We start from the raw sequence: 25,492 nt of genomic DNA, 5'->3' as shown, positions 1-25,492 counted from the left end.
TGTTATGTTTTCCTTTGAATGCGGATTCTGTGCTGAATAACTGAAACAGTGAACCGAAAAAGTAAGTTTTAAAGTCATCGTTTTGATTATAAAGAGCGAAGGAATCCTCGTCGCGGATCTTTGAAAAGGACGCCTATTCTGGCAGTGTATATCTCCCATATGGTCTAGCGGTTAGGATTCCTGGTTTTCACCCAGGCGGCCCGGGTTCGACTCCCGGTATGGGAATGACTGTTTTGGTTGTTTTAAATACGTCTTTTAAGCATGTTGCGACGCGTCTTGTGACCTGTGAACTTTAGACTCAGAAACTACCATTACTGTAGTTATTAAATGTCTGCCAGGCCTCCATGTTGAGCTGCTTTGACTCAGAAGCATTTATTTGGTTGGGCAGAGGGTGAAAATTATTTATCATCAAATATCATTTTAATTTTAATAACTCTATAACTTTAATTTTCATATTTATTATCACAGTCCCTGTAACTTTACTGTATTTTTTAGAATTTAAACTTGTACATATTGCAAATTTCTTTTTTGTCTTAAATTATTAAAGTGTTTATGCTTTTAAATATATGGTTGCAACTGTAACAAATGCAGTTTCCCTCTGGGATCAATCAAATATTATGATTCTGATTTAGGTCCTGCTAAAGGTGTAGATCTGAATTTTAAGGCATTTCAAAACATTTTTTTCCAGCTGTTTTGAAGTACAGCTGCTTATGTGTTCCATATTAATTTTACATCATGATTCACTTTCATCTCTACTTCAGCCTTTATTTTAGCTCATGTGCAGATGGTCTAATCTCTTCATCTGCGAATATCAGATATAGAGTGGAATAAATAGCTCCTTCACTGATGGTAAATCTCAGCATAATTCTACAAAGCTCCCCCACAACACTTTCAGCACCATGTCTCACTGTTGCTGTGGCCGTATGTGTTTTATTGTGCGCTTCACTGTTCTGGCTCATGTCTACAGAGTGTTGTTCCCAGAAGTTTCTGCATTCTTGCAACCGTGAATAGCAGTGAGGAGTGAGAGAACATGCACAGTATAGTTGACAATACAACTTAAATAGAAAAAGCAGATTGGGAAAATTGAAAACAGGAATATAAGGAAAAATGGGAAATACTGTTTTGCCTTTTTCTGTTTACAAAAAGTTTTCGAAATTGTCTTTTTCAGTTTCAAACACATTTTCCAATGATTTCCATTATCTTGGGGGTGTACAAATTAACAGAACACTACATAAAATACTCATATTAATTGTTGTATTAGGTAAAACTACCATATATATATTACAAATACATTACAAGTAAGGACTGTAGTCTGTCTCCCATCCTCTACCCCTTCCTCAATGGAAATGGACAACCATAGGCCCAGTCCTGACCAGATATTATTTGGCTGGTAGAATAGCTTCAACCAGCAAGTGACAATGTGATATGTAAAAACTCCAGCTGCACTTCTGTGCCTGATACACTCAGGTGTTTGAACATGAGTTTCCATTTCAGTTTATGGAAAGCATAGCAAAACGTGTGTGTGTGTGTGTGTGTGTGTGTGTGTGTGTGTGTGTGTGTGTGAATTATATTTGTATTATGTGGGTTTATGCATTAATAAATGCACATGTGAGTGTGCACGTGTATGCATTAGTTACATGTATGGGTTCTCTATAGTATGTATGCAGTATAAATGTGATTTCCAGACTCGAATTTTAATTATTTCAATAATGTCACAAAAGTTTCCAGTAATTAGAACTAATAAAACAGGCCTGTTTCAACTAGAATTAATAGTTAATTTAATCTAAAAAGCTCTATAGTTGTAGATATTATAACTAGAGATGGCAACAATCTGACACCAGGTATCAGGCTGAAAATGCTTGATTGGATGTCTGAGGGAGAAAGATTAAATCCTTTCACTTGACACATTTCACTGTGTGATGTGTTCTTGTTAGCTGTGTTTTTTCTCTGTGTGGTAGTGGATATAAAGTATTGTTCCATTTTTTTTCAGCATTTGGCTATAAAAAGGCACTAGGATGCTAGGATCTAATTAACAAGCTATTCCTGAATTAAGGGGGGTATAGCTGGAATCACCAAACATCTGCAGGACAGAGGTAGTACAGAACTGTGGAACTGTGTCATACACTGACTGCTAACCAGAAAGCCATAGCCTGCAGGCAAATCTGACTTAAAGACTTTTCTCATGTGCATTTTTCTTCCTCCTTCGCTGCTTAGTCTTTTTTTCCCATGCTATGTGAAGCGACCTTGGGTTTGTGAAAGGTGCTATATAAATGTAACTTATTATTATTATTATTATTATTATTATTGTTGTTGTAATGGATGTCTGGTTAAAGTTTGGAGTTGATCTGGGAGCAGCTACTAGGACTTGACGTGGGCCAAAGCAAGTTGACTGACAGTTGGAAATGAGAAAGATGTTTCAGAATTAAAAAAAGGCAAATGATCAGAAAAAGTAATGAAAACGGATTGGTTGGTAAATACATTTGGAAAGGGAAGAGGCATTTTGGAAATATTTTTTGGAAACGGAAAAGGCCAGTATGGGCGTAGGTTACATTTGGAACTGAAAAAAGAAAACTGGGAATTAAACTGGAATGGAAAAAAAACCTGCTTGGAAATAAAGTTATGCCTCTGAGTTCACTTTTCTATTCCCACACGCATCACCCAATCGCCTTCCCCATTTCCATTCATATTTCCTACATATCAAATCAAATCATCAAATCAAATTTATTTATATAGCGCTTTTTACAACTGATGTTGTCACAAAGCAGCTTTACAAAAATGGGAATCACAGCACAGAGAATCAGACAAAACACTGAACATAATATACAGAATATACAGAACCCCCGTGAGCGCTGAGGCAAGGAAAAACTCCCTCAGAGCTGGAGGAGGAAGAAACCTCGGGAGGACCAAGACTCACATCTAAAGGGGGGACCATCCTACCACTGGTCAGACAACTTATAAGTTAAACATTGAAAAGTCAATTTTACATCCACGCAGTTCTAATATATTCAGGTGTGTATAATCAACAGTGGAAACAATTAGAGTTCATATAGATTTGGATGTGATCTGTAGTGGAGAAGCTGCGTTCCAGAAACTTCCATCAGTCTGGTCAATCAGGGGGACAGGGGGACTTGAGGGTGGGACATCCATCAGTATTGGGCCGGACCGGTGGACAGTCAGTAACTCGGAGGAAGGAAAGATTTAGGAATTAGTTTAGACTGTATTTATGAAGAACAGAAAATGTAAAAAATTATCAGAGTGTGACTAATGACTCCGGCAGGTCTGAATATGACAGCCTAACTAAAGGGAGAGAGCCAGAAGGTAACATAGACACGGAGGCTCCCTGAGACACTGGCATTCACCCACTCCACCGTCCACAAACCTGAGTGACTGCATGTAGTGAGTGACAGCAGCACCAGCATCTCAGTTTACCCACAATTCACTATGTCCATGAACCCCTGGATCTGCAGCCTTATCTAAAGGGAATTAACATTAACTACCAAAAGCTAAACTAAACAAGTAAGTTTTTAGTCTAGACTTAAAGATTGAGACTGTGTCTGAGTCCCGAACATTATCGGGGAGATTATTCCAGAGTTGGGGCGCTTTATAAGAGAAAGCTCTTCCTCCTGCAGAGCTTCTCTGAATTTTGGGAACTACTAGGAAGCCAGCACCCTGTGATCTAAGTAATCGTGGTGGTTCATAATAGGAGATAAGGTCTCTCAGATACTCAGGAGCGAGCCCATGTAGGGCTTTATACGTTAACAGGAGAATTTTATAGTCTATGCGGAATTTGACTGGAAGCCAGTGAAGAGCTGATAGGACTGGACTAATATGGTCAAATTTTCTAGTTTTAGTAAGGACCCTGGCTGCAGCATTTTGAACTAGCTGAAGTTTATTTAAGTTACTGCTAGAACATCCTGACAGTAGCGCATTACAGTAGTCTAGCCTTGACGTAATGAAGGCATGTACTAATTTTTCTGCGTCATGTAAGGATAAAGCATTTCTTAGCTTGGCGATGTTACGGAGATGTAGAAAAGCTGTTTTAGTAACATTAGATATGTGTTTATCAAATGCTAGATCTGAATCTATGATAACGCCAAGATTTTTAGCTGTTGAACCAGGTGTGACTGAGAAGTCGGCCAGATTCAACATTAGGTGTGATAATTTATTTCTAGCAGCTTTAGGGCCTAATAGAAGAACTTCTGTTTTATCACTATTTAATAGAAGAAAGTTGTGTGACATCCATGATTTCACATCTTTTACGCAATCCTCCATTTTCTTTATTCTCTGTTTGTCATCAGGTTTGGCTGATATGAAGAGCTGCGTGTCGTCTGCATAACAATGAAAATTAACATTATGTTTTCTAATAACTTTGCCCAGGGGGAGCATGTATAACGTAAATAATAACGGTCCTAAGATAGAGCCTTGTGGAACTCCATATCTAACCTTTGTATAATTGGAGGGTATATTATTTACCCTCACAAACTGAAAACGATCGGTCAAGTATGATTTGAACCACGATAAGGCAGTTCCAGTTATACCGACCATTTTCTCTAATCTTTCTAGGAGGATATTATGATCTATTGTATCAAAAGCTGCGCTCAGGTCAAGAAGTACCAGTAAAGAAACGCAGCCTTGGTCAGCGGCAAGAAGCAGATCATTTGTTATCTTAACTAGAGCTGTCTCAGTGCTATGATGAGGCCTAAATCCAGATTGGAATTTTTCATAGATCTGGTTTCTTTGCAGATAAGAGCCAAGTTGTTGGGCCACGGCCTTTTCTAAAATCTTAGAAATAAATGGTAAATTTGAAATAGGTCTATAGTTAGATAGTACACTAGGATCAAGATTTGGTTTCTTGATCAAAGGTTTAATTACTGCTAGTTTAAAGGCTTTGGGAACATACCCCAGGTTTAATGATGAGTTTACTATTGTTAATAGTGGTTTAATTATGTCTGGTAATACCTGTTTTAATAGTTTTGTGGGAACTGCATCAAGTGTACAGGTTGTGCAGTTTGATGAGGAGATAATTTTCTCCAGTTCTACATGCTCGTTTATGGTTCCGTGAAGATCTGTGCGCATGTATGCAGAATACCTCGCTACGTAAATCCTACGAGAGCGGCGCAGTGAGAGACCACATTGGTTTTCCACTGTCAGCTGACACTTGCAGTCATATCAGAGCCGGTTTATGAGGAGCCTGGCTGCTCCCTATTCCTCCCGTTATATCAAAAACAGAACGGCTCACCAGCAGAGGGCGCCCGCGAGTGAGTCCTCAATGAATGGGAGTGAATGGAGCTCAACGGCTAAACACGAAAAGGTAAAATAGTTTCTAATCATTCGCCCAGATTGTTTCTTTAATTTTTGAAAGCAGAAGGATGTATTTCACTAAAAAAAGAAAACTCACCTATATATTTCATTTTTTCGAAAGCAAACGGGTTTTGGGCAGCAGGAGGCGGGCTTTACTGCTAGAGCGTGATGATTGATTGGCGAGAGGAGCAGCTCATTGGCTGTTCAGGCTCACTGACGTCATGGACATACATGAGGCGCCGATTTAAACTCCTATATCTCGAGTTTTAAAGCTCTTAAAAATATAAAAGCGGTGTTAAAATATTTTATGATATTCGATGTTTAGGAAATGATCGCATTCTCTAACATTAAAAATGTTTAAGCGATTATAAACTATGATTTTGCTCAAATTCTCCATATCAACCCATTCATTTTGGACTCGCTCCGGAGCGCCCTCTAGCGTTTGAGAAAACCGGAAGACATTGCAGAGAGATAACTCTCCGCAAGTTCTCTGGTCATATGACCTGTTATGGCGGCGGCGAGTGAGAATAAGCTTTTCTAGGTTACATCTCGCTCTAAAACAATAACGACTTATTCTGAGCATTTAAAAAAACAATCATAATAGTTTCATTATACTACACGAAGCTCTCGGTCTCATTCTGGAGCGGAAAGCTCAAGCTTCTGTTCAGAGCTCTGCGAGTCGACGCTGTGGAAATGGGTCTTGATCCTGTCTCTGTGAATATGGATCAACAGTTACTTCGTTTTATGGATCAGCTCGAGACTCTGGAGGAGAAAAGAGAGAAACTAAACTCACTCATTGAAGAGGTAAGAAACGATGCCTGAAATCATAACGCCACACTCAAAAAAAATAATTGTTCTTCAAGGGTTAGGGTTAGGGTTCTTTGGTAAAGGCAGTGGTCCTCTATTTAGAACCTTGAGTTCTATATAGAACCATTATATGCCTGAATGGTTCTTTGCATGGTGAAATTATTCTTCAGATTGATGGAGAAGGTGTTCTGTTCTCTTGAGGTGTATTGAAAACGGCTCTACAACTCCATTTCCAAAAAGGCTGGGATGCTGGGGAAAATGTAAAAACCAGAATGCAGTGATGTGCAACCCTGCCTAAAAGCCCATAATAACAATTGTTTATTTTGGTTCCTTGTGGTATTGTAAAGTGTCTTTTTCAGCAGGGAAACCATTAAAAACCCTATATTTAATTGAAAAAAGAACAAAGACAACTAATCAAAAGTTAAAACGGATCATTTTTATTGTTTTTTAAATATATATGCGCATTTTTTTTTTTTTGGGCTAGCTAAACATTACAAAAAAGTTGGGACAAGGGCAACAAAAGACTGGTAAAGTTGTGTGATGCTAAAAAATCCTAGAAAGGCTGACTCTTTTAGAAGTAAAGGTAGGGAGGGGCTCATCACTCTTTGAAAGACTATATGGGCAAACAGTGCAACAGTTTAAGAATAACATTTCTCAATGTAAAACAGCAATGAACTTTGGGGGGGTTCATCATTTACATTACATGATTCTGAGAAATCTCTGTAGGCAAGGGACAATGCAGAAAAACAATACAGGCTGTCCGCGATCTTCAGGCTCTCAGGCAGCACTTCATTAAAAACACAATTCTGTAGTGAAAATTGCTGCATGGGCTCAGAAACACTTCTGAAAACCACTGTCTGTGAACACAGTTCAACACTGTATCCACAAATTCAAGATAAAACTCTACCTTGCAAAAAAAGAAAACATATATAAAAAGGATCCAGAAATGCTGCCACCTTCTCTGGGCCAAAGCTCATTTAAAATGGACTGAGGTGAAGTGAAAATATGTCCTGTGGTCCAGTGAATTAAAAATTTTAATTCTTTTTCGAAATTATGGGCACTGTTTCCTCTGGAACCACCCAACTTATTATTAATGCACAGTTTAAAAGTCAACATCTGTGATGGCATGGGAGACTTGCACGTCTGTCTCAGAACCATTAATCTTGAACAATATGTACATCATCTTTTTCAGGTAAGGTTTTGCTTGTTTCAGTAACACAACACAATGTCGAACCACATTCTACACATATTACAGCAGCATGGCTCTGTACTTAAAGAGTCTGGGAGGCTGCCTGCAGTTTAGACCAGTCACGCACTGAAAACATTTGGTGCATTATGAAACAAAAAATGCGACAAAGGAGACCCTGGACTGTTGAGCAGCTCAAATCTTTTATCACGAATAAATGGGAAAACATTCACTTTCAAAATTACAGCAGTCGGTTTTCTCTGTTAGGAAACATTTACAGAGTGTTGTTAAAAGAAGAAGTGATGCCACACAGTGGTAAACATTCCCCCATCCCAACCTTTTTGGAATATGTAGCTGGCATCATATTCAAAATGGCCATATATTTTTGAAAACAATACATTTTCTCAGTTTTAACATATATTGTTGGTGCATACATTTAATTTTAATATAGGGTTTGCATGATTTGCATGTAATTGAAATCTGTTTTTATCTACTTTTTCACACAATCGCTCTTTTTTTGGAAAAAAAAGAGGTTTGAGGTTGTATATATCACCAAAGAGGAGCTCTAATATTGTTCTGTTGTCAAGCTTGTAACAATATAAGAACACTTTTGGGTGCTGCAGAGAGCCATTTTCTAAAAGATTGTATATATAACCATATACAATGGTGCTTGAAAGTTTGTGAACCCTTTAGAATTTTCTATATTTCTGCATAAATATGACCTAAAACATCATCAGATTTTCACACAAGTCCTAAAAGTAGATAAAGAGAACCCAGTTAAACAAATGACAAATGAGGAAAATTGTCCAATATTACATATTTGTGAGTGGTAAAAGTACGTGAATCTTTGCTTTTAGCATCTGGTGTGACTCCTCTGTGCAGCAATAACTGCAACTAAACATTTCCGGTAACTGTTGATCAGTCCTGCACAGCGGCTTTGAGGAATTTTAGCCCATTCCTCCGTACAGAACAGCTTCAACACTGGGATGTTGGTGGGTTTCCTCACATTAACTGCTAGCTTCAGCTCCTTCCACATTTCAATGGGATTAAGGTCAGGACTTTGACTTGGCCATTCCAAAACATTAACTTTATTCTTCTTTAAACATTCTTTGGTAGAACGACTTGTGTGCTTAGGGTCATTGTCTGACATTTTCTTTTAGAATTCTTTGATATAATTCAGAATTCATTGTTCCATCAATGATGGCAAGCTGTCCTGGCCTAGATGCAGCAAAACAGGCCCAAACCATGATACCACCACCACCATGTTTCACAGATGGGATAAGGTTCTTATGCAGGAATGCAGTGTTTTCCTTTCTCCAAACATAACCCTTTTCATTTAAGTTCTATTTTGGTCTCATCCGTCCACAAAACATTCTTCCAATAGCCTTCTGGCTTGTCCACGTGATCTTTAACAAACTGCACATGAGCAGCAGTGTTCTTTTTGGAGAGCAGTGTCTTTCTCCTTGCTACCCTGCCATGCACACCATTCTTCAGTGTTCTCCTGATGGTGGACTCATGAACATTAATGTTAGCCAATGTGAGAGAGGCCTTCAGGTGCTTAGAATTTACCGTGGGGTCCTTTGTGACCTCTCTGACGATTACACGCCTTGCTCTTGGAGTGATCTTTGTTGGTCGACCACTCCTGGGGAGGGAAACAATGGTCTTGAATTACCTCCATTTGTACACAATCTGTCTGACTGTGGATTGGTGGAGTCCAATCTCTTTAGAGATGGTTTTGTAACCTTATCCAGCCTGATGAGCATAAATAACCTTTTCTGAGGTCGTCAGAAATCTCCTTTGTTCGGGCCATGATACACTTTCATAAACATGTGTTGCGAAGAGCAGACTTTGATAGATCCCTGTTCTTTAAATAAAACAGGGTGCCCACTCACACCTGCTCGTCATACCATCGATTGAAAACACCTGACTCCACCGTCAAATTAACTGCTAATCCTACAGGTTCACATACTTTTGCCACTCACAAATATGTAATATTGTATCATTTTCCACAATAAATAAATGACCAAGTATAATATTTTTGTGTCATTTGTTTAACTGGGTTCTCGTTATCTACTTTTAGGACTTGTGTGAAAATCTGATGATGTTTTAGGTCATATTTATGCAGAAATATAGAAAATTCTAAAGGGTTCACAAACTTTCAAGCACCACTGTACAACATGTTTTCCATCAATCTGATTTAAGGGTGCAAATAGTTCTATATGGAATGCAGCCTTTACCAAAGAACCCTTGAAGACCCATCTTTTTAAACTGTATATCACCAGCAACTGCCAGTATACTTTTTAGTAAGGGTATGAATGACTTTTTTGAAAGACTGATTCACGAAAGGCCAATGATTTTATTTCCACAGGGATGGTTTAACATATCCAAGGCACGTTACTCAATGGGAAACAAGCAGGTCTCGTCTCTACAGTATGCAAATGAGATGGAATCGCTCGTCTGTGTTCATTCCAGGTCCACCAGCTTTCAAGCTTAAACAAAATCCACATCCTTTACAGTAAACTACTCTATGACTATTCTTGATGCATATTTTGATAGATGCTGTAGATGCGTCGCCTACAAAACCATTAAGAATTACTAATCTGCTTGTTGATACACATATTTCAATTCAGTTTGTGGATGAAGAATGTACACTTTAAAAAACCCTTTATCAAAACAAAAACAGAAAGCTGTGATTAAATTAAATTGAAAACAGTACAAAACCATAATGTTTTGTCTTCTATACTCCAAATTTGATGCCTGCAACATATTCCAAAAAAGCTGGGACAGGTTTATGTTTACCATTGTGTTACATCACCTTTCCACTAGCAACACCTTAATAATCATTTGCAGACTGAAGATGCCAACTTATCGAGATATGAAAGTGGACTTTGATATGAGATATGAAAGTCTTCAGCTGCACAGCCATACTGGGCTTTTTGTTATATTTTACTCTTCATACTGCATACATATTTCAGTGGGACTCGGGTTGCCTAGCACCCACATTCTTTGACCATGCAGCCGTGCTGTTGTAACACATGCACAATGTGGTTTGCTGTTATCATGCAGAAAGCAGCATGTTCCTCCAAAATATGTATGTCTTTTAGCGTTACCTTCACAGATGTGCAAGTTACCCATGCAGTGAGCACTAATGCATGTCCATGCCATGACAGACAGGCTTTTCAACTTTATGCTGGTAACAGTCTTAAAGATCCTTTTCTTCTTTGGCCTGGAGAACACATTATTTCCATAAACATAAAGTTCCAGTTCTATAAAAGTTGACTTGTCAGACCATGTTACATGTTTCCACTGTGCGTCTTTTTGAGATGAGCGACAAACTGTATTTATTGACAACAGTTTTTCAAAGTATTCCAAAGCTCTGTGTTGATATCCATCACAGAAGCTTGCCGTTGTGTTTTGTTTTGTTTATGCAGTGCTGTCTTAACGATCAAAGGTCACAGGCACTTAGTTGTGTATTCACTTCTTGTAAGTCGCTCTGGATAAGAGCATCTGCTAAATGCTGTAAATGTAAAATGTAAATGTAGTTGTGGGTTTTGGCCTTGCCCTTTATGTACAGAGATTTCTCTGGATTCACTGAATCTTTTGATGATGATATGCACTGTAAAGGGGGAAATACCTAAAATTCTTGAACATTCCTCAATGAGACACTACATGAGTGAGTTTATGTTACAGACATCAGTTCAGAATAAGTGTTGATAAGATAAATTTCTTTTACTGTTTTTCATAGCTCAAAGTGGATTTACAAATCACTGCTTTCTGTTTTTTGTTTGAATTTCACATACTGTCCTACCTGTTTTTTGGTATTAGGTTTGTAGTATCCATGGTCACTGCAGCATAAAGAAGTTTGTATATGACTACTTATTATTTTTTATTATTCTGAAATGCAGCATTTCAGAAAAGGGTGATGTGGAGTTTAAGTGTGAACAAACAGAGCTCAAAACGGAAGACCTGAAAACGAGTGGAACAGTAGAGAACATAGGACCAGCTGATGGAGGTAGGACTTATACATGGGGATGGACATTTTTTGATGTCATAAATGAATTCTCAGTGAAAAACTTCTGCACTTACAACAGTTACGAAATGCATGGATGACTGTGAGGTTGGAAAGTGACGTTGCACAGCTGGAACCAATTCATCATCATTAAATCAAAATGTTGTTGTTACATATTCAGTTAATATATAACAACGATGAACTAGGGTGGTGTTTCTCAACCCTGGAACTGGAGGCCTACTGCCCTGCACATTTTACTTCTTTCCCTACTTTAACACACCCACTTTAACTTAATGAGCTGTTAATGAGCTGATTAGTTGGAGCAGGTGTGTTGTGAGCAGGGAAAACCCTAAAAAGTGCAGGGCAGTGGGCCTCCAGGACCAGGGTTGAGAAACACTGCACAAGGGAACATAAGTGGAGAAAGTTTTAATGAGAAACATCCTTCATTTCCAGGCCTTAGGAGGAGAATGAATGTCAAACAGAAAGAACCTAAGGAAGAGTACGCTTCCAAGGGGCAATGTGAAACGCAACCTCAGGGTAGCATAAAGAGTGAGAAATCCCTCAGTCAGCATCAAGATCCACTGAAATGGTTTGGAATCCTTGTGCCACAGAATCTTAAGCAGGCTCAGGCTGCTTTTAAAGAAGGTGAGGTTAAAAAGCAGCACAAACACTGTGACTCGCAATCAGAATTACATTTCTGACTTTTGGTGAGAAACACTAAATGAACACACATTATCTCAGGTGGTGAGTTTATTCAGAACTGTTTGAACCCACATGCACCAGATTTCAAATAGTTCAAGTGCATGTGCAGCTGTGGACAGCAAATGACTATAACATGTAATTACAGTGTAATTGTAAGATATTCTGTAAGTTTAGCACAGAATGGCAGATCTCAGAGAAATTCATTCATAAAGGCATGTAACCTTTTACCTTTCACTGAAGCTGACCTTTGATCAGAGGGTGGGAAGGCGGTGCGCATGACTGCAGGAAAAAAAAAGTTTTTGTTGAGGCAGTAGTTTGTCTTGCACGTACAATTGCCAAATTACAGCTTCACAAAGCTTGTATTCACCTAACAAATGCAAAACGTCTTATAATAGGTGTAAAATTGTAGAACAGTGGGACAGAGGGGTAGGGGGGGCAACCATAGACTTAATTATATGTACTAGATTTTTCTTAAGAGATTTTCTTTATTGGATCTGTTATTCTTGAGGAATCTTAAGGGTAATCTCTTTATCCAACATTCCTAAGAACAGAGCACAGAGACTAAACACTCTGCAACAAATACCAACATTATAATGAGTGCAGTTACCTTTAGAATGTGCAGAAGAGGAACTGGCCAGCAAAATGAATCAGAATGAATAGGGAGAGATTCTCCTAACAAACCAACATCAAATATTTCTGTCTGTGTTTGAGTCTCTGTTCTCTGGCCTGTTGGTTTTGTTGGCTGTAATAATCTTGGTTTTCAAGCGAATTCTTAAAATATTTATGATAGGAAATATGACACATGCTGAACATTTTGACATGCTGTTCATCCAAGAAAAGGCTGAACACTGAGATCTTTGAATATAACCATACTGCAATTTTCTTTCTTTGTATTTGCAGTCATCACCCTGTCAGCAGAGATTGCAACCCTGCAGAGTGCAATTCTGGCAACCAGAATGGAGATGCAGGCTCAGATAAAGGAGAAACACAAGATTTGTCAAGGACTGAAGGAATAATACCTAACATAATTCTTGTACCTTTTTTCTTTATTGGATCAATTATTTATTTCCATGATTTTCTACCAGTCCCTTTTATGCACGGAAATTAGACTGTAAATCAGGAATAAACAATGATGTATAAATCTCTTTTGGAATCAAGTAGTAAAATGTTGTTACATAGGGTAGAACATTTGTCGTTAATGTATTCCTAATAAACAGTATAATTTAGCATTGGGATGTGGTATGAGTGTGAAGCATTGTTCCAAGTGTAATTACTATACTATTTACTATCTCGTTTGAGATTTAAACTAAAATTGTGGAGTGTTTGGACACTGGTTATGGTGACCACCTGTTTTAAGAAATGATAGTGAACAATACAGCAGATTATCCTCCTCAAGAGCCACATAATCAGGTTCTGCCTTCAGTATAGTTTATTATTTTAAACACTATCATCCCATCCTTATGCAAGTGCACAGTGCAATGAGATAACGTGTGTTTACACCACACAGTGTAAGTCAGAGATATAGACTAAACATACCAGCATAACGCAAAGACAGTGCTGTACAGTATTGACTACAATGCATTTAAGACCCAGCAGTGCACAGCTACACTCAAAAGCCCAGCACTGCATAAATACGCTGGATGATACAATCAGAATATAAAGGTATATAGATATGAAACTGAACTAAACACGTCTGAATTACTGCTTTATGTCAAGCTGAAACGTTTTTTTTTTCGATGAGAGCTGTTTATTTCAATAAAGTTTAGGATAATGTGAGGCTTTTATGTTTGAACAATGTCCACCAGGGGGTACAGGGGGCGTATCAAACTGTTTAGCCAACTTACCAGCCATTTCTGTTAGTGGCTATAAGTGTTTCTCAAACTTTGGCTAAACGTTGTCACCCGAGCCTTTCGATGGACGCGTGCTCGGTCACGATGGGGAGAAAGGGGAAGGTTGGGTTCTATGCATGGCGGTTTAGACGGCACTTCACAATTCAAGAAGAGCGTGGAAATAATCTCTATGTTCAGTGCAACTTATGCCTCCCTACAAAGAACGTTCTGTCGACACCGAAAACGTCCTGCTCAAACCTGAAGAAACACTTGGATGTGAGTTGCCGGGAGCAATGACTACACATGCAATTACACGGCTAGTTAATGTGATGTGTGTAGATGTTTCTGCCTCGAATGTGCGCAGTGTTGTTTGTTTACATTTGGGTTAGCTAGCCTGCTAGCCAGCTGCTTCTCCTGTCCGTCTGTCCGACACAAATTGCCTTCAGTGCGCCCCTAAACAACGAGTTAACGTGAGCAGACTGCTTGCTTTCGCCGTATGGCCGAAGCTGCTGCTAAGCAGTCTTTTGGAAGTACTTGAACAAACTTGCAGCTGGACGTGTTTTGTGGGGTCTTTTTTCACCACCATCATCCCATCAGCACTGCACCCGCTAGCGTGCTAGTTAGCCAAGTTAGCTCTGCAGGTATCCATGCCATATAATACAAAACGCACAGAATCGTGGCTGTGCGAGCCAGCATGGTGTTAGGTCTTCAGCCTCACACGGTGGGGTGAAGTACACATGTTTTGTTTGAATGAACTGAGCCGCCAGACGCTGCTGCGGCTCTGCTTAATGATGACTAGGACGCGCCGTCTGAACGCAGACTAGCTCACAACAGTCCGACGAAGCCCGTTGTTCCTGCAAGCGATAACCTAATAAAACACGGGCCGTCCCAGCGCCGCGATCGCTGAATGCATTATCCGCTTGGATGCATATTATTTCAGCCAATTGTGGATGGGAACCGTCAAAATGGTCGAGGGAAGGGAAGGGAAGCCCTCCCCTTTACTGTCTACTTCCTGGAGTCCGAAGCGCTATCGGCTAGATAGAGCTGTTTACAGTGGGGGGGCGAATACGTTTCCACATTATCTTGGCCTGTAGGTTATGTCGCGAGTTCTGAGCCGGGAGCGTGAAAACATAACAGCCGAGCTCCGTGGATGCTGTATGTAACAGTTCCGCCATAATGCGCAGGCGATGCGATCGGTGTAGATTCGGATGAACGCCTTATCTCGCAGACAACAAGCCTGCTATCATGTTTGACAGCGGCGAAGCCATCGGCGTTACAGTGCTGAATCGGAGCGCTGTCTAAGATTGCGGGATTGTTTGAAGAGGAGAGCAAATCGCAAACGATTCGGGGGAAAAGTTGTGTATCTGGGTGTTCTGTTGCTCTCGTCGTAGAGGACTTGAGAATCACCGATGGCGTCAAATTCTCGAGTCTCCATTCTGGATTACTTCAATATTGTCTTTGAGGGGGAAAATGGAAAAATCGAGTCGAACTGCAAAGCCTGTGGCACACGGATACAGGCCAAGCGGACAGTTACCTCTAACTTCGTTACACATTTAAAGGTAATGCGATGGGCGCTTATTAATTTGAGCAAAACTGCATTCATGGCGTCGTGAAGTCTATGCACAGGAACACTAGAATATTAATGCAGTAGAGCACTAATGAAAACGGTTATAACTTGGTACGTCCCGTCTTTCGGTTTTAGTAACTCAGACATGTCTGCTGGTTAAATGTAGTCCAGGACTAAACAAACAGTCCCAAACAGCTATTACTAGGCCTGGACTAATTCTTCCTTTCACATTGCTGGGTAGTGCAAGGCCAAGCTTAATCCTTGTGTGGGAACCTGACCCTGACCTTTGGTGACAATAGAGACTGAATGTTATTTTCTTATTTTTTTGTTATATAAAGTAATATAATACATATATGCATAGAAGCAAAGGTTTCACTTCAAATGGGCAAGTATTATTTAATATGGAAAATATATTTCAGATACATTGTTTTATTTCTAAATGTATTCCAAACACATTTTTTAATGCATGTGATAAATACACTTTACATGCATTTATTTTCCATATGGGACCATAGGAGGGAATGGCAGGAAACAGACTGTGCAAGTGTTCATAACTAATGGCAACCATTATCTTCTTTCCCACCTTCACACAGCGCAAACATCAAGAAATGTATGATGAGTTTCTGAGGAAGAAGGATGTGAAGAGAGAGGCTTATGCTTCGGGGACGGTGCATACCTATGCACCTATGAGAGATGCCAGTCGAACAGCTACTCAGAGCGGATCGGGGACGGGCAAATTTGACCGCAGCGATCCACGACAGTCCCTCATTTCTGAAACCATTGCTAAGATGATCATCCGAGACCTGCAGCCTGTGCAGATTGTGGAGAACGAAGGCTTCCGTGAGCTGCTTCAGCTCCTCGAGCCACGTTACGTCCCAGAACCAAGCCATTACATACAGCAGCAGCTCCTCCCGGCGTACGCCTACCAAGTACAGGTAGCAACCAAGCTGGCTCTGTCAGGAGCAGAATCGTGCAGCGTGACCTTGGACCTGTGGAGGAGCAATGCTGTGTCGCTCAATGGTGGTTCTGGCTACATGGGAGTGACATGCCATTTCATAACCACAGACTGGCAGATCAAATCAGCACTGTTGGCATGTTTACCTTTGCCAAGTCAATTTGACACTCAACGCATGCTTAATGACTTTGATGAAATCTCCCACGCTAACGGCATCTCAGGTAGGGTGTTTCGGATTGTTCTTGACCCCTCCTCCTATGAAAGCCGATCTGCTTTCCGCCTGCCTGGATTCTACCTCCATGGTAATGGTGATGTGGATGATGAGGAAGAGGAAGATAGCAGTGATGAGGAGACTGGCCCAGGGGTAGGTAAAGAAGATGTTGGTGGAGCAGAGGAGGACAACTCTGTAAATCAGTTCCTGGCTCGGTGTAGAATAGACTGTTTTGCCCGCTCACTAGGTCAGTGCGTCCGAGAAGGAATCCGTTCCTCCCCTCACTTATCCATAACACTCACCAAAGCTGCTTGCTTCTATAACTACATCATCGCAACGGTGACTGCTGAAAAACTGGCCCAAGTGTTCAGTCCTGGAAATGGACAAGGCCCTTCAGCTTCAGATAGACACTGGAACACCCAACTTAAGACAATGCGCCAAATGCTAGAATCTGTGGATTTTTTGGAGGACATAGTGGACAGAAACGACCTGGCCCTTAACAGTGTGGAGAAAGCCATGCTGCGGGAGCTGGTTGAGGTCTTGGAGCCTTTTGAGGAGGCCACAGATATGGTTAAGGGAGACAAGCATGTATCCATCAGCCTTGCCCTTCCTAGCGTGCTGGGTCTGCGTAAGCACCTGGCAGAGATCGTAACTCACCAGTGCACTGGAATCGTGACAGGATTGTCTCAGGCACTGGACCGGAGGCTCACAGGCATCCTGGAGGACCCTCTGTATGTCACAGCTACTACCCTGGACCCACAGTTCAAGCTTTCGTGGAGCAGTGATCGTGACTGGCACAAGCAGGTTCTCCTAGAGGAGGTGGGAAAGCACACCCAGGCAGTGAGTCCACCAGAACAGAGTTTAGATACCCAGCCATCACCATCCAAACGCAGCAGGTTGTTCTCCTTCATCAAGCAAAGACCAACCACGCAGGCCAAGAGTATGGAGCAGGAGCTGTCTGCTTACCTGCTTGAGGAGCCCACAGATGAGGATCCACTGCAGTACTGGAAGCGCAAGTCCATTGACTTCCCTTTGCTATCACAAGTTGCCAAGAAAGTGTTTACAGTGCCAGCTACAGCTACAACCGTGGAAAGGATATTCAGTGTTGTGGGCAAAACCCTAAGACCAGAACGCTGCCGGCCCCTTCCAAAGAACTTAGAGACTCTAATTTACTTAAAGGCCAATTATAGTATACTGTGGTCCTAACAAAATTAAAGGGCATCTTTACAGGTTACTGACAATAGCTTTATAGAAATTGGGATTTTTTTTTAAATGGAAGATGCCTCAAATCCCAAAAGCAGCTTGTGCCTGTAACATCCGAGTATTCAAACTGTAGAATTACCCAAAGGAACATCAAACTGTCTTTTTTGTCTGGGTATATATATATATATATATATATATACACACACACACACACACACACACACACACACACACACACACACACACACTAAATATATTTATAGATGCGTATATTTACACATTAATTACAATGTAGTTTAGATTTTTTTTGTTGTACTAGCTGATACTTTTATTGCTTTAGTTATGTGGCATGTTTTACACATATAATTCTCATTCTCATGTTCTTTCTACTTGCGCTTCACCTCAATGTTATGATATCCAAATAAATAAGAGTTCACAACAAAAGCATAGCCCCGCTTTTATTTTCTTATCAGGCATGATGCAGTGGCCAAAGGCAGGATGCTGTTCACAACTTAATTGATTTCCTCAAATTTTGTATTATTGCTGACTTCCAGGCAAAGAAAAACAAAATCGTACCACTTCCCTGTTGATACAACCTTTATAACCATGAAGGAGATCAGAGCAAGCGACAATATGGCAGATAAATGTTCTCTGTGTTTGTTCTTAGCTTACAAATCCAGCCTACCGGAAAGCTGCAGGCAGGCTGGGTAATTGGAAATAATTACATTTCATTCCTGTAGGGAATTGAACAGAGTCTCCAGCTGGCATGGCTAAATAGCAAGAGCATTAAACCATGAAGGAAATGAAGGCCTGTAATGTATTGTTTGGCAGTTGGTGTGTAAATAGAAAGAAGAGTTTAAAAATTCTCAGTCAAACACATCAGCCGCCAGGAAACAACAGCTTTTTTGTTCTCTATCACAACACGAAGAAGGCAGAATCCCATAGCAACCAGGCACTTACCATTTTTAATAACACAAAAGCATCACTGCTGATTTTGTCTGTTAGAAGATAGTGAAGATAACCAGGCATGCGAGTGATCGTAAGATTGTACATACATGTCAGGTTATGCATTTTCAATAGCTTCTTAGAAGCTTGTATTTTCTGGTCATTACTATAAAGCACCTATACATCTATAAATGCAATCTCACACAGGTTTTGATATGAGAGAGGAGAGCAGTGGCGCAGTGCAGATGTAATGAATATTTAGTGTGTATGTGAGAATGGAAGAGGGGGAGCAGCACCTCAATTTCAATTTCCCTCTCTCTGCTGAGTAATTCTTTTCAGAGGTAATTACCAGGCCAGTAACAGTGTGCCGACAGGCCATTTTCATCCCGACTGAAATGGATGAGCTGTCATTCTGTTGCTCTGGGTGGAAAGGAAAAATAAACAGTGTATTCTTTCATATTACGCCCAACGGGCAAATCCAAGGCAAAGACTGCAATGTACACACTGCTCCACACATATTTATGCTATGGTAAACATGGTGCCTGGCAAACATTATGGCTCGTATATGAAATGCACCTCCAGCTAAGAATTCTGATCTAAGCTCATTCTACCCCACATGGATATGAAATGCAAAAACTGATCTTACATCAGCACTTGCAGATTACTAAAATATGTAGAACTCAACATCTTATGTGAATTGAAATACATGCACATAGGATACAGTGGCAATATGCAACAAGAAATAGATCTGCAATGGTTTAGCCGAATGAGTCAATGTTTGTTGCAGTTCAGTTGATCTCATCGCACAGCAGGAGATTATCTCCCCTTAACACCATATTGTGAAATTCCATGGTGATCCCACACTGTGCCATGTTTATCCTATGTTTATATACAGTATTATAGTACCTAGTTGAAATTCTGCTGACCCCCTGGGCTGGGATTGAGCATCTGTAAAGAAACAAGTTCGTTTCTGTCTAGCTAAGAAAAGACTAAACATACTTTTAAATGAAGAGTAACTACAGGTCTCTGATTTCTACTGAGCTTACAAGAATACATTTCAGTGCCTGGCCTGTATTGACCTTTAGATGGCCTTGGTGCGAGGGCATTATGGCCTATTTATCCAAAGAGAATGACTCACTCCTACACCCTCTGCCAAAAATGGTTATTAATAAACTGCCTGTTGTTGGTGTGCAGACAACTTTAATAACTAGACGAATGGGAGACCTAGCTTTATCTATGTGTGAGTTCACCACAAAGAGCAGGTGTGTTTAAATTTGACTTGAAAAAGAAGAACGGCTGGGAACAAAAATAATAAATAATAACTAAAAAAGTCACTGGTGTTTGTCTCACCGATGTAACAGGTCTGAAATAACAGAATGCTTGCAGAACCCCCCCCCGCCACACTGCATTATCCTTGGTTCTTTTAATAGCATGGAAACAGGAGAGAGCAGCTGCCCCTCAACCTCCCAACGGCATTCTCTGACCAACTCGCTCCATATTCTCTGGAGACTGAAATCATCTCTACAAACGCACTCCCAGACATCAGGAGCATACAAACGCAGTCCCTGACTTTCTGACACACCTGCTAAAATCACACTGCCGAACTCTCCAACAAGCACAGCTTAGCATTCAGCTCAGTCATGGCAGATAAAAAGGCCCCCAGCAAAGTAGGTATGGTAAAAAAGAAAGAAAAGAAAGAAAAGAAAGTGGAGACAAAGCCTGCTGAAAAGGAGGAGAAAAAAGCAGAGACCAAGGCTGAAAAGGAGAAAGAGAAGGATGAGAAGATGAAAAAGAAGCCAGAGAAGGCCCCAGAAAAGCCAAACGCAGAGGACAATACGCCAAATGGAAATGGGGAGACAGCCGAAGGAGCACAGGGAGGCACCGAGGATGGAGAATTTCAGTTTGAGCCTATAGAGCTACCTCCATTTGAGATCATCATAGGGTAAGGACTATATATTTACATCTGTCTCTTGAGTTCTTTGAGCAACAATGAACAAATCTCACAGATTCATGACTGTTCTTTCAATAGATATTACCATAGTACTTCTATCTATAGAATAAGACTATTTCACATTTAGATAAGCCATACACTGGTTTCTAGGCCAAGCACTGATTGGTTAAAGGGACACTGGCATAAAACGCTTTTTTTAGAACACCTTTCTTTGTTTCATCGCCTGCAATAACCGCAGCTAGTAGGTATTCTTAGACTTAAGAAATATGATTTAAATTAAGTATGTTGCTTTATTTAAAGTGCTGCATACTCATCAGAGAATCAGAATTGTTCAGTAAGGACAGCACTAAATACTGACAAGCAAGACTGAATATGAGAATGTGAGATTTCATCATTTGCCAACTTAAGTAGGCCAGGGGTGGGCAACTTCAGTTCTGAAGGGCTGCAGCCCTGCACAGGTGATTTTCCTGCTCCAACACACCTGCTAAACCTGATCATTTAAGCTACACTATGTAAGATTCTGACATTTAGAGACAATGTGTAATTGTATGCAACATGCACAAGAAAATTTAGTAACATCAGCTGTGCTTTGGAATTCTTCCAGTCTTGACTAGAGTGCATTGAAAGACTAAACAGTCAAAACTTGATGGACATGTCTTCTGAGGATGTAAATAAATGATCTACTATTGATCATCATATCTTTATCAGTAGAATGTTGATTTTGCATTTGAAAATGAATCATTGAGCCTTCTTTTTGAGTCTGTGTGTGAGATGTTAAAGCATAAAGATGTGCGATACGGTCCAAAGAAGTCCCAAAAAAATCCAACCCACGACCTCTAACTTTTAAATGACTATTATATATGACTAGGCTTTACAGGGTGACTCGCAGCAGCACACATACATTTTTGTGTTTTTTCCTCCTGACTGAATAATGCTACGTCTTTCACTCTTATCAAAAAAATCTTATATAGTGCAGCTTTCACAAGTGAGATGAATCAAGTTTGTTCAAGCAGTAAAATCACCAAACTGGAGTTGCCTTCCCCATGTAAAGACATAAGCTTGTAAGGCTGCATTAGGATCCCTGTCCCCATCCCTGACACTGTAATCACTGTCTGTGGCTTCTCAGAGATCGACTCAACCCCAACTTCTTCAAGTTCCAGTTCAAAAACGTGGAGTACTCTTCTGGCCGCAACAAGACCTTCCTGTGCTACCAGGTGGACATACAGAGTAGCTCAGGAGAACCCGATGGTGTCCGGGGTTACCTAGAGGATGAGCATTCTGGCACTCATGCTGAAGAGGCATTCTTCCAACAGGTGCTGCCCCAGTATGACAAATCACTGTGCTACACGGTCACCTGGTACACATCATCCAGCCCCTGTGCCGCGTGTGCTGCTAAACTGGGAGAGATATTGAGAGTCCGCAAGACACTACGCCTTAACATCCACTGCTCCCGCCTCTTCCTGTGGGAAGAACCGGAGGTGCAGGTGGGGCTAAAGGCTCTGGCACAAGCAGGGTGCAAACTAAGGATGATGAGACCTGTGGACTTCACCTACGTTTGGTCCACTTTTGTAGAGAACGAGGAAGACAACTTTACACTCTGGGAGGACTGTCAAGAGAGCTACGAGTACTATGATGAGAAGCTCACTAACATTCTGCAATAGGGTAAATAGAGCACTTAACCCCTCACTGTAATCTTGTATTGTGCTTTGTTTTTGGTCAAGAATGATGTAATAAAATTAACTACATCAGTTTTTAAAGACGCCATAATGATGCTTAATATAAGCATTTACGCTCAAATTAAACTAGCGGATGCAACGTCCAAAGTTTTCTTTTCTGATGCCATATGTAATATCTGAATTTGAAGCACTGACTAACCAGTGTACTGTACTGATCTGATACCAGTTCTCTGTTAAGGCCTTCATATTCTTGTACTTGTGTAGTTTGTAGTTGTGTATTTTATATTATATATATATATTTTATATTAGATATATAAAATACAGTACCATGCAAAAGGCACCACTACTGTAATTACTGACTGTAGCAAATCCGCTGTCCGCTGGTGCATGATTTGTGATGTCATGCAAGCCCCACTCTTCCCTATCCATCAATGTAAAAGGACCACAATAAGGCTACTGATGACCAGATATTATGTGAGTGGTGGATCACTCTCAGACACCAAAACAGCTGAGGTGTGTACACTTATTGGCTACCTTATTAGACACACTTATATTGTAAGTGTACAGTTAAGAAAAGTAACTCATTTTTCTATCCACAATGTTGATCATCTTCTAGTCCTTCCATCAGTGGTCTGTCCAGAGGATGACTGGACTATTCTTACACCACAGTGAATAATGACGTGTAAAAACTCCAGATACACACAACACTCACTAACATGCCTCTACTGCGATGCGGAGAATGATCCACCGCCCAAATAATATCAGCGTCAGCTGTGGGCCGATGGTGGTCCCTTTCCAGTGATGGACAGAATGGAGGGTGACTGATAAAACGAGCGCAACAACAGATGGGATACAGTCAGCAGCTGTAAACCTACAAAGTGCACTTATATGGTAGGTGTTTAAGGTAAGACCGTGTGTCTGTTTTTTTGACACCTGCTGTATATATTTCATACAGGCAGAATTCTCTTGACGACTCTGACGATGTTTATATTATGTTCTTATGGGAAGTGATCAAAATGGTACAGTTTTAGAATGACCACGACAGCAGTACAGAATGTGGATTAGTCACAACTGACTGTTATCTGATCCATTTAATAAGGTCAGGATCTGAGCTGATACCAATGTAGTATAGTTCACTTCTGAATGAAACTGAAGATTACCCAGAGAATTAGTGACTTTAGTAGCACTAAAGGTTCTAAACAGTGAATTACTTTTATTACTAGAAATTTATTTTACTGAAATTAATGCGCTTTCTCCTTATCAACTGTAATTTCCAAAATCTACAGTAATCCCCCCCCTCAGGATTTGTCAAAAAAAAGGACATTCTCCTCTAACGGTACATGCCATATTTCATTTAATTATAGAAAACCTGTTTTTATTTCTGTGCATTATTCTATCTCACTAATGCCTGAAATACAGACTGCACATCCTAATGGCCTCTAAGACTAGATTCATGTTACAGGTTTCGAAGTAGTGTAAATATTTTTTTGTTGTTTAATTTTGTTTTATCTTTAAGTTTTTCAGAACTATGTAAACACAATAACCTGATCTTTTAAAATCAGATTTGCCACACTTTTATATGTGATCCTGGAGTGGACACATGCATGGCCATGTGAATGTAATGAGTTTTTTTTTTTTACATCACAATTCACTGTGCATGCACATATCGTTGTTTTAATCCAGTGTCACATTATCACATGTAGTTAATGTGTGTGATGTTACTGACTTTTCAGGCCAAGTCTGTTCACACTAATGGCAAATATGGATCACTTGCAAACACAAACCTGAACCGTCAGGAGAGGATGATCAAATCTGAGCAAAAGCTGGAAATAAGCAGTAAAGCTTGAAATGTGAACAAATCCTACTATCATGGGAATTTGTTCAGCAGTCGTGTACATAAATGAAATAATAATAATAATGTGACACTTTTTTAATCCCACAAACGGGGAAATTTCACCTCCGCATTTAACCCATCCATGAAGGGAAACACCACATACACACTAGTGAGCACACACACACTAGGGGGCACTGAGCAAACTTGCCCGGAGCGGTGGGCAATCCTATCCACGGCGTCCGGGGAGCAATTGCAAATAAGTTTGCAATTCTTGTTGTTTTGTCACAGCACCATGATCTCTCTTTGTTTTGACTCACAGAAAAAAAGTGAGTCTTCCATTTAGAGAAAAAAAACAACACATTGCTATTAATATCCTTTTTAGTCTAGATTAGATCTGGCCTAGAAGACAGGACTAATAAAAGATCATAAACCAAATAAAAGAATTTTGTCTGCCATCAGTTCATGACCACCATGAACAAATCTGACTCCGTAAGTTTCTCCAGAACAGCACATTTCACATCAAACTACTCTGAAAGATGCAAAATCAGTTTAAAAGGTAAATCACAATACATTTTTTGGGGAAAAAATAGCACAACTGAATGAATTTTGAAACTTTGGTGGAATTCCCCTTCAACACTTTTTTACTACTTTAAATAAAACAGACTGAATACTGATGCAAATCATTCATACAAATGTATGTAGACAACTAACAACAACATTAACAAAAAGCAATTGATGACTAAAAAATATCATTATTAAACTTATTATTAAACAACTGGAAGTTACCCAATATCCATCTAAAGGATGGCATGCACTATATGCCCCCAGAATTAAACTGTGTGTTGCATTGTGTGAGGAAAAATATGGAGAATGTATCCTTATAAACAGATATGGAGAATAATGGGAGTATATACACCACTAAAATAACTACAATTTCTAAGTAGGTTATCTGATTAAATACAAGTTAGGAGTTTAATCACACTTTTATTGCACTAAATTAAAAAATAAATTCTAATTTTGACTCCACTTTTATACCTTGTTACTTCATAAAATGCATTTTTTTGGAGTTTGGGTTAACTGTGAGGAGTATGTGATAGTTTTTACTATTGATATGGGAACATATTTAAATGAATCAGCTGCACGTTCCATGTAAATTATGATGTAAATGATACATACATTTTAAGTTACATTTACACACAAGTTTAATTCATATTCCAGATTATTGGATTATTGAAATTACTGACCACTCCTTAAACCGTATTGTGGAAGATATTTCTATTTCTATCTATGTGGATATTTGGAAGAAGATATTTTTA

General features: G+C 39.9%; 3 protein-coding genes and 1 non-coding gene across 6 annotated transcripts; all 4 read left to right on the top strand.

Moving 5' to 3' along the window:
- The first annotated feature begins 153 nt into the window (after positions 1-153).
- On the top strand, positions 154-225 carry trnae-uuc. Its single transcript has one exon. It is a non-coding gene; the product is annotated as a tRNA-Glu (tRNA).
- A 5,551-nt stretch (positions 226-5,776) lies between these two features.
- ccdc115 (coiled-coil domain containing 115) lies at positions 5,777-13,245 on the top strand. The gene is made up of 5 exons (XM_017712750.2): positions 5,777-6,105; positions 9,663-9,766; positions 11,200-11,306; positions 11,757-11,948; positions 12,906-13,245. The coding sequence occupies exons 1-5, from the start codon at positions 5,995-5,997 to the stop codon at positions 13,019-13,021; spliced, it is 630 nt and encodes a 209-aa protein (XP_017568239.1). The 5' UTR covers positions 5,777-5,994; the 3' UTR covers positions 13,022-13,245.
- Positions 13,246-13,833: 588 nt separating this feature from the next.
- Positions 13,834-18,372, top strand: si:dkey-109j17.5 (zinc finger BED domain-containing protein DAYSLEEPER). 3 transcript variants are annotated; one of them, XM_017712747.2, is made up of 2 exons: positions 13,834-14,110; positions 15,995-18,372. In XM_017712747.2, the coding sequence occupies exons 1-2, from the start codon at positions 13,919-13,921 to the stop codon at positions 17,771-17,773; spliced, it is 1,971 nt and encodes a 656-aa protein (XP_017568236.1). In that variant the 5' UTR covers positions 13,834-13,918; the 3' UTR covers positions 17,774-18,372. The 3 variants fall into 3 exon arrangements, with proteins under 3 accessions (XP_017568236.1, XP_017568237.1, XP_017568238.1); XM_017712748.2 differs by lacking the exon at positions 13,834-14,110 and adding an exon at positions 14,141-15,393 and having other exon boundaries at positions 15,995-18,368; XM_017712749.2 differs by lacking the exon at positions 13,834-14,110 and adding an exon at positions 15,420-15,786 and having other exon boundaries at positions 15,995-18,370.
- A 1,129-nt stretch (positions 18,373-19,501) lies between these two features.
- Positions 19,502-22,481, top strand: apobec2b (apolipoprotein B mRNA editing enzyme, catalytic polypeptide-like 2b). Its single transcript, XM_017712746.2, has 2 exons — positions 19,502-20,657; positions 21,793-22,481. The coding sequence occupies exons 1-2, from the start codon at positions 20,356-20,358 to the stop codon at positions 22,325-22,327; spliced, it is 837 nt and encodes a 278-aa protein (XP_017568235.1). The 5' UTR covers positions 19,502-20,355; the 3' UTR covers positions 22,328-22,481.
- The last annotated feature ends 3,011 nt before the right edge of the window (positions 22,482-25,492 follow it).

This window comes from Pygocentrus nattereri, chromosome 9 (genome assembly GCF_015220715.1).
Source record: "Pygocentrus nattereri isolate fPygNat1 chromosome 9, fPygNat1.pri, whole genome shotgun sequence".
NCBI classification, from domain to species: domain Eukaryota; kingdom Metazoa; phylum Chordata; class Actinopteri; order Characiformes; family Serrasalmidae; genus Pygocentrus; species Pygocentrus nattereri.
The sequence above is the reverse complement of the archived record's forward strand: the minus strand, read 5'-3'. Positions and strand labels throughout refer to the sequence as shown.

Excerpts from the sequence above, each read along its gene's own strand:
- ccdc115 (XM_017712750.2), top strand. The coding sequence starts at position 5,995 with ATGGGTCTTGATCCTGTCTCTGTGAATATGGATCAACAGTTACTTCGT. Across the intron at positions 9,767-11,199 it reads CTCGTCTGTGTTCATTCCAG|CATTTCAGAAAAGGGTGATG; the intron begins GTCCACCAGCTT and ends TCTGAAATGCAG. Across the intron at positions 11,307-11,756 it reads CATAGGACCAGCTGATGGAG|GCCTTAGGAGGAGAATGAAT; the intron begins GTAGGACTTATA and ends CTTCATTTCCAG.
- si:dkey-109j17.5 (XM_017712747.2), top strand. The coding sequence starts at position 13,919 with ATGGACGCGTGCTCGGTCACGATGGGGAGAAAGGGGAAGGTTGGGTTC. Across the intron at positions 14,111-15,994 it reads ACCTGAAGAAACACTTGGAT|CGCAAACATCAAGAAATGTA; the intron begins GTGAGTTGCCGG and ends ACCTTCACACAG.
- apobec2b (XM_017712746.2), top strand. The coding sequence starts at position 20,356 with ATGGCAGATAAAAAGGCCCCCAGCAAAGTAGGTATGGTAAAAAAGAAA. Across the intron at positions 20,658-21,792 it reads CCATTTGAGATCATCATAGG|AGATCGACTCAACCCCAACT; the intron begins GTAAGGACTATA and ends GTGGCTTCTCAG.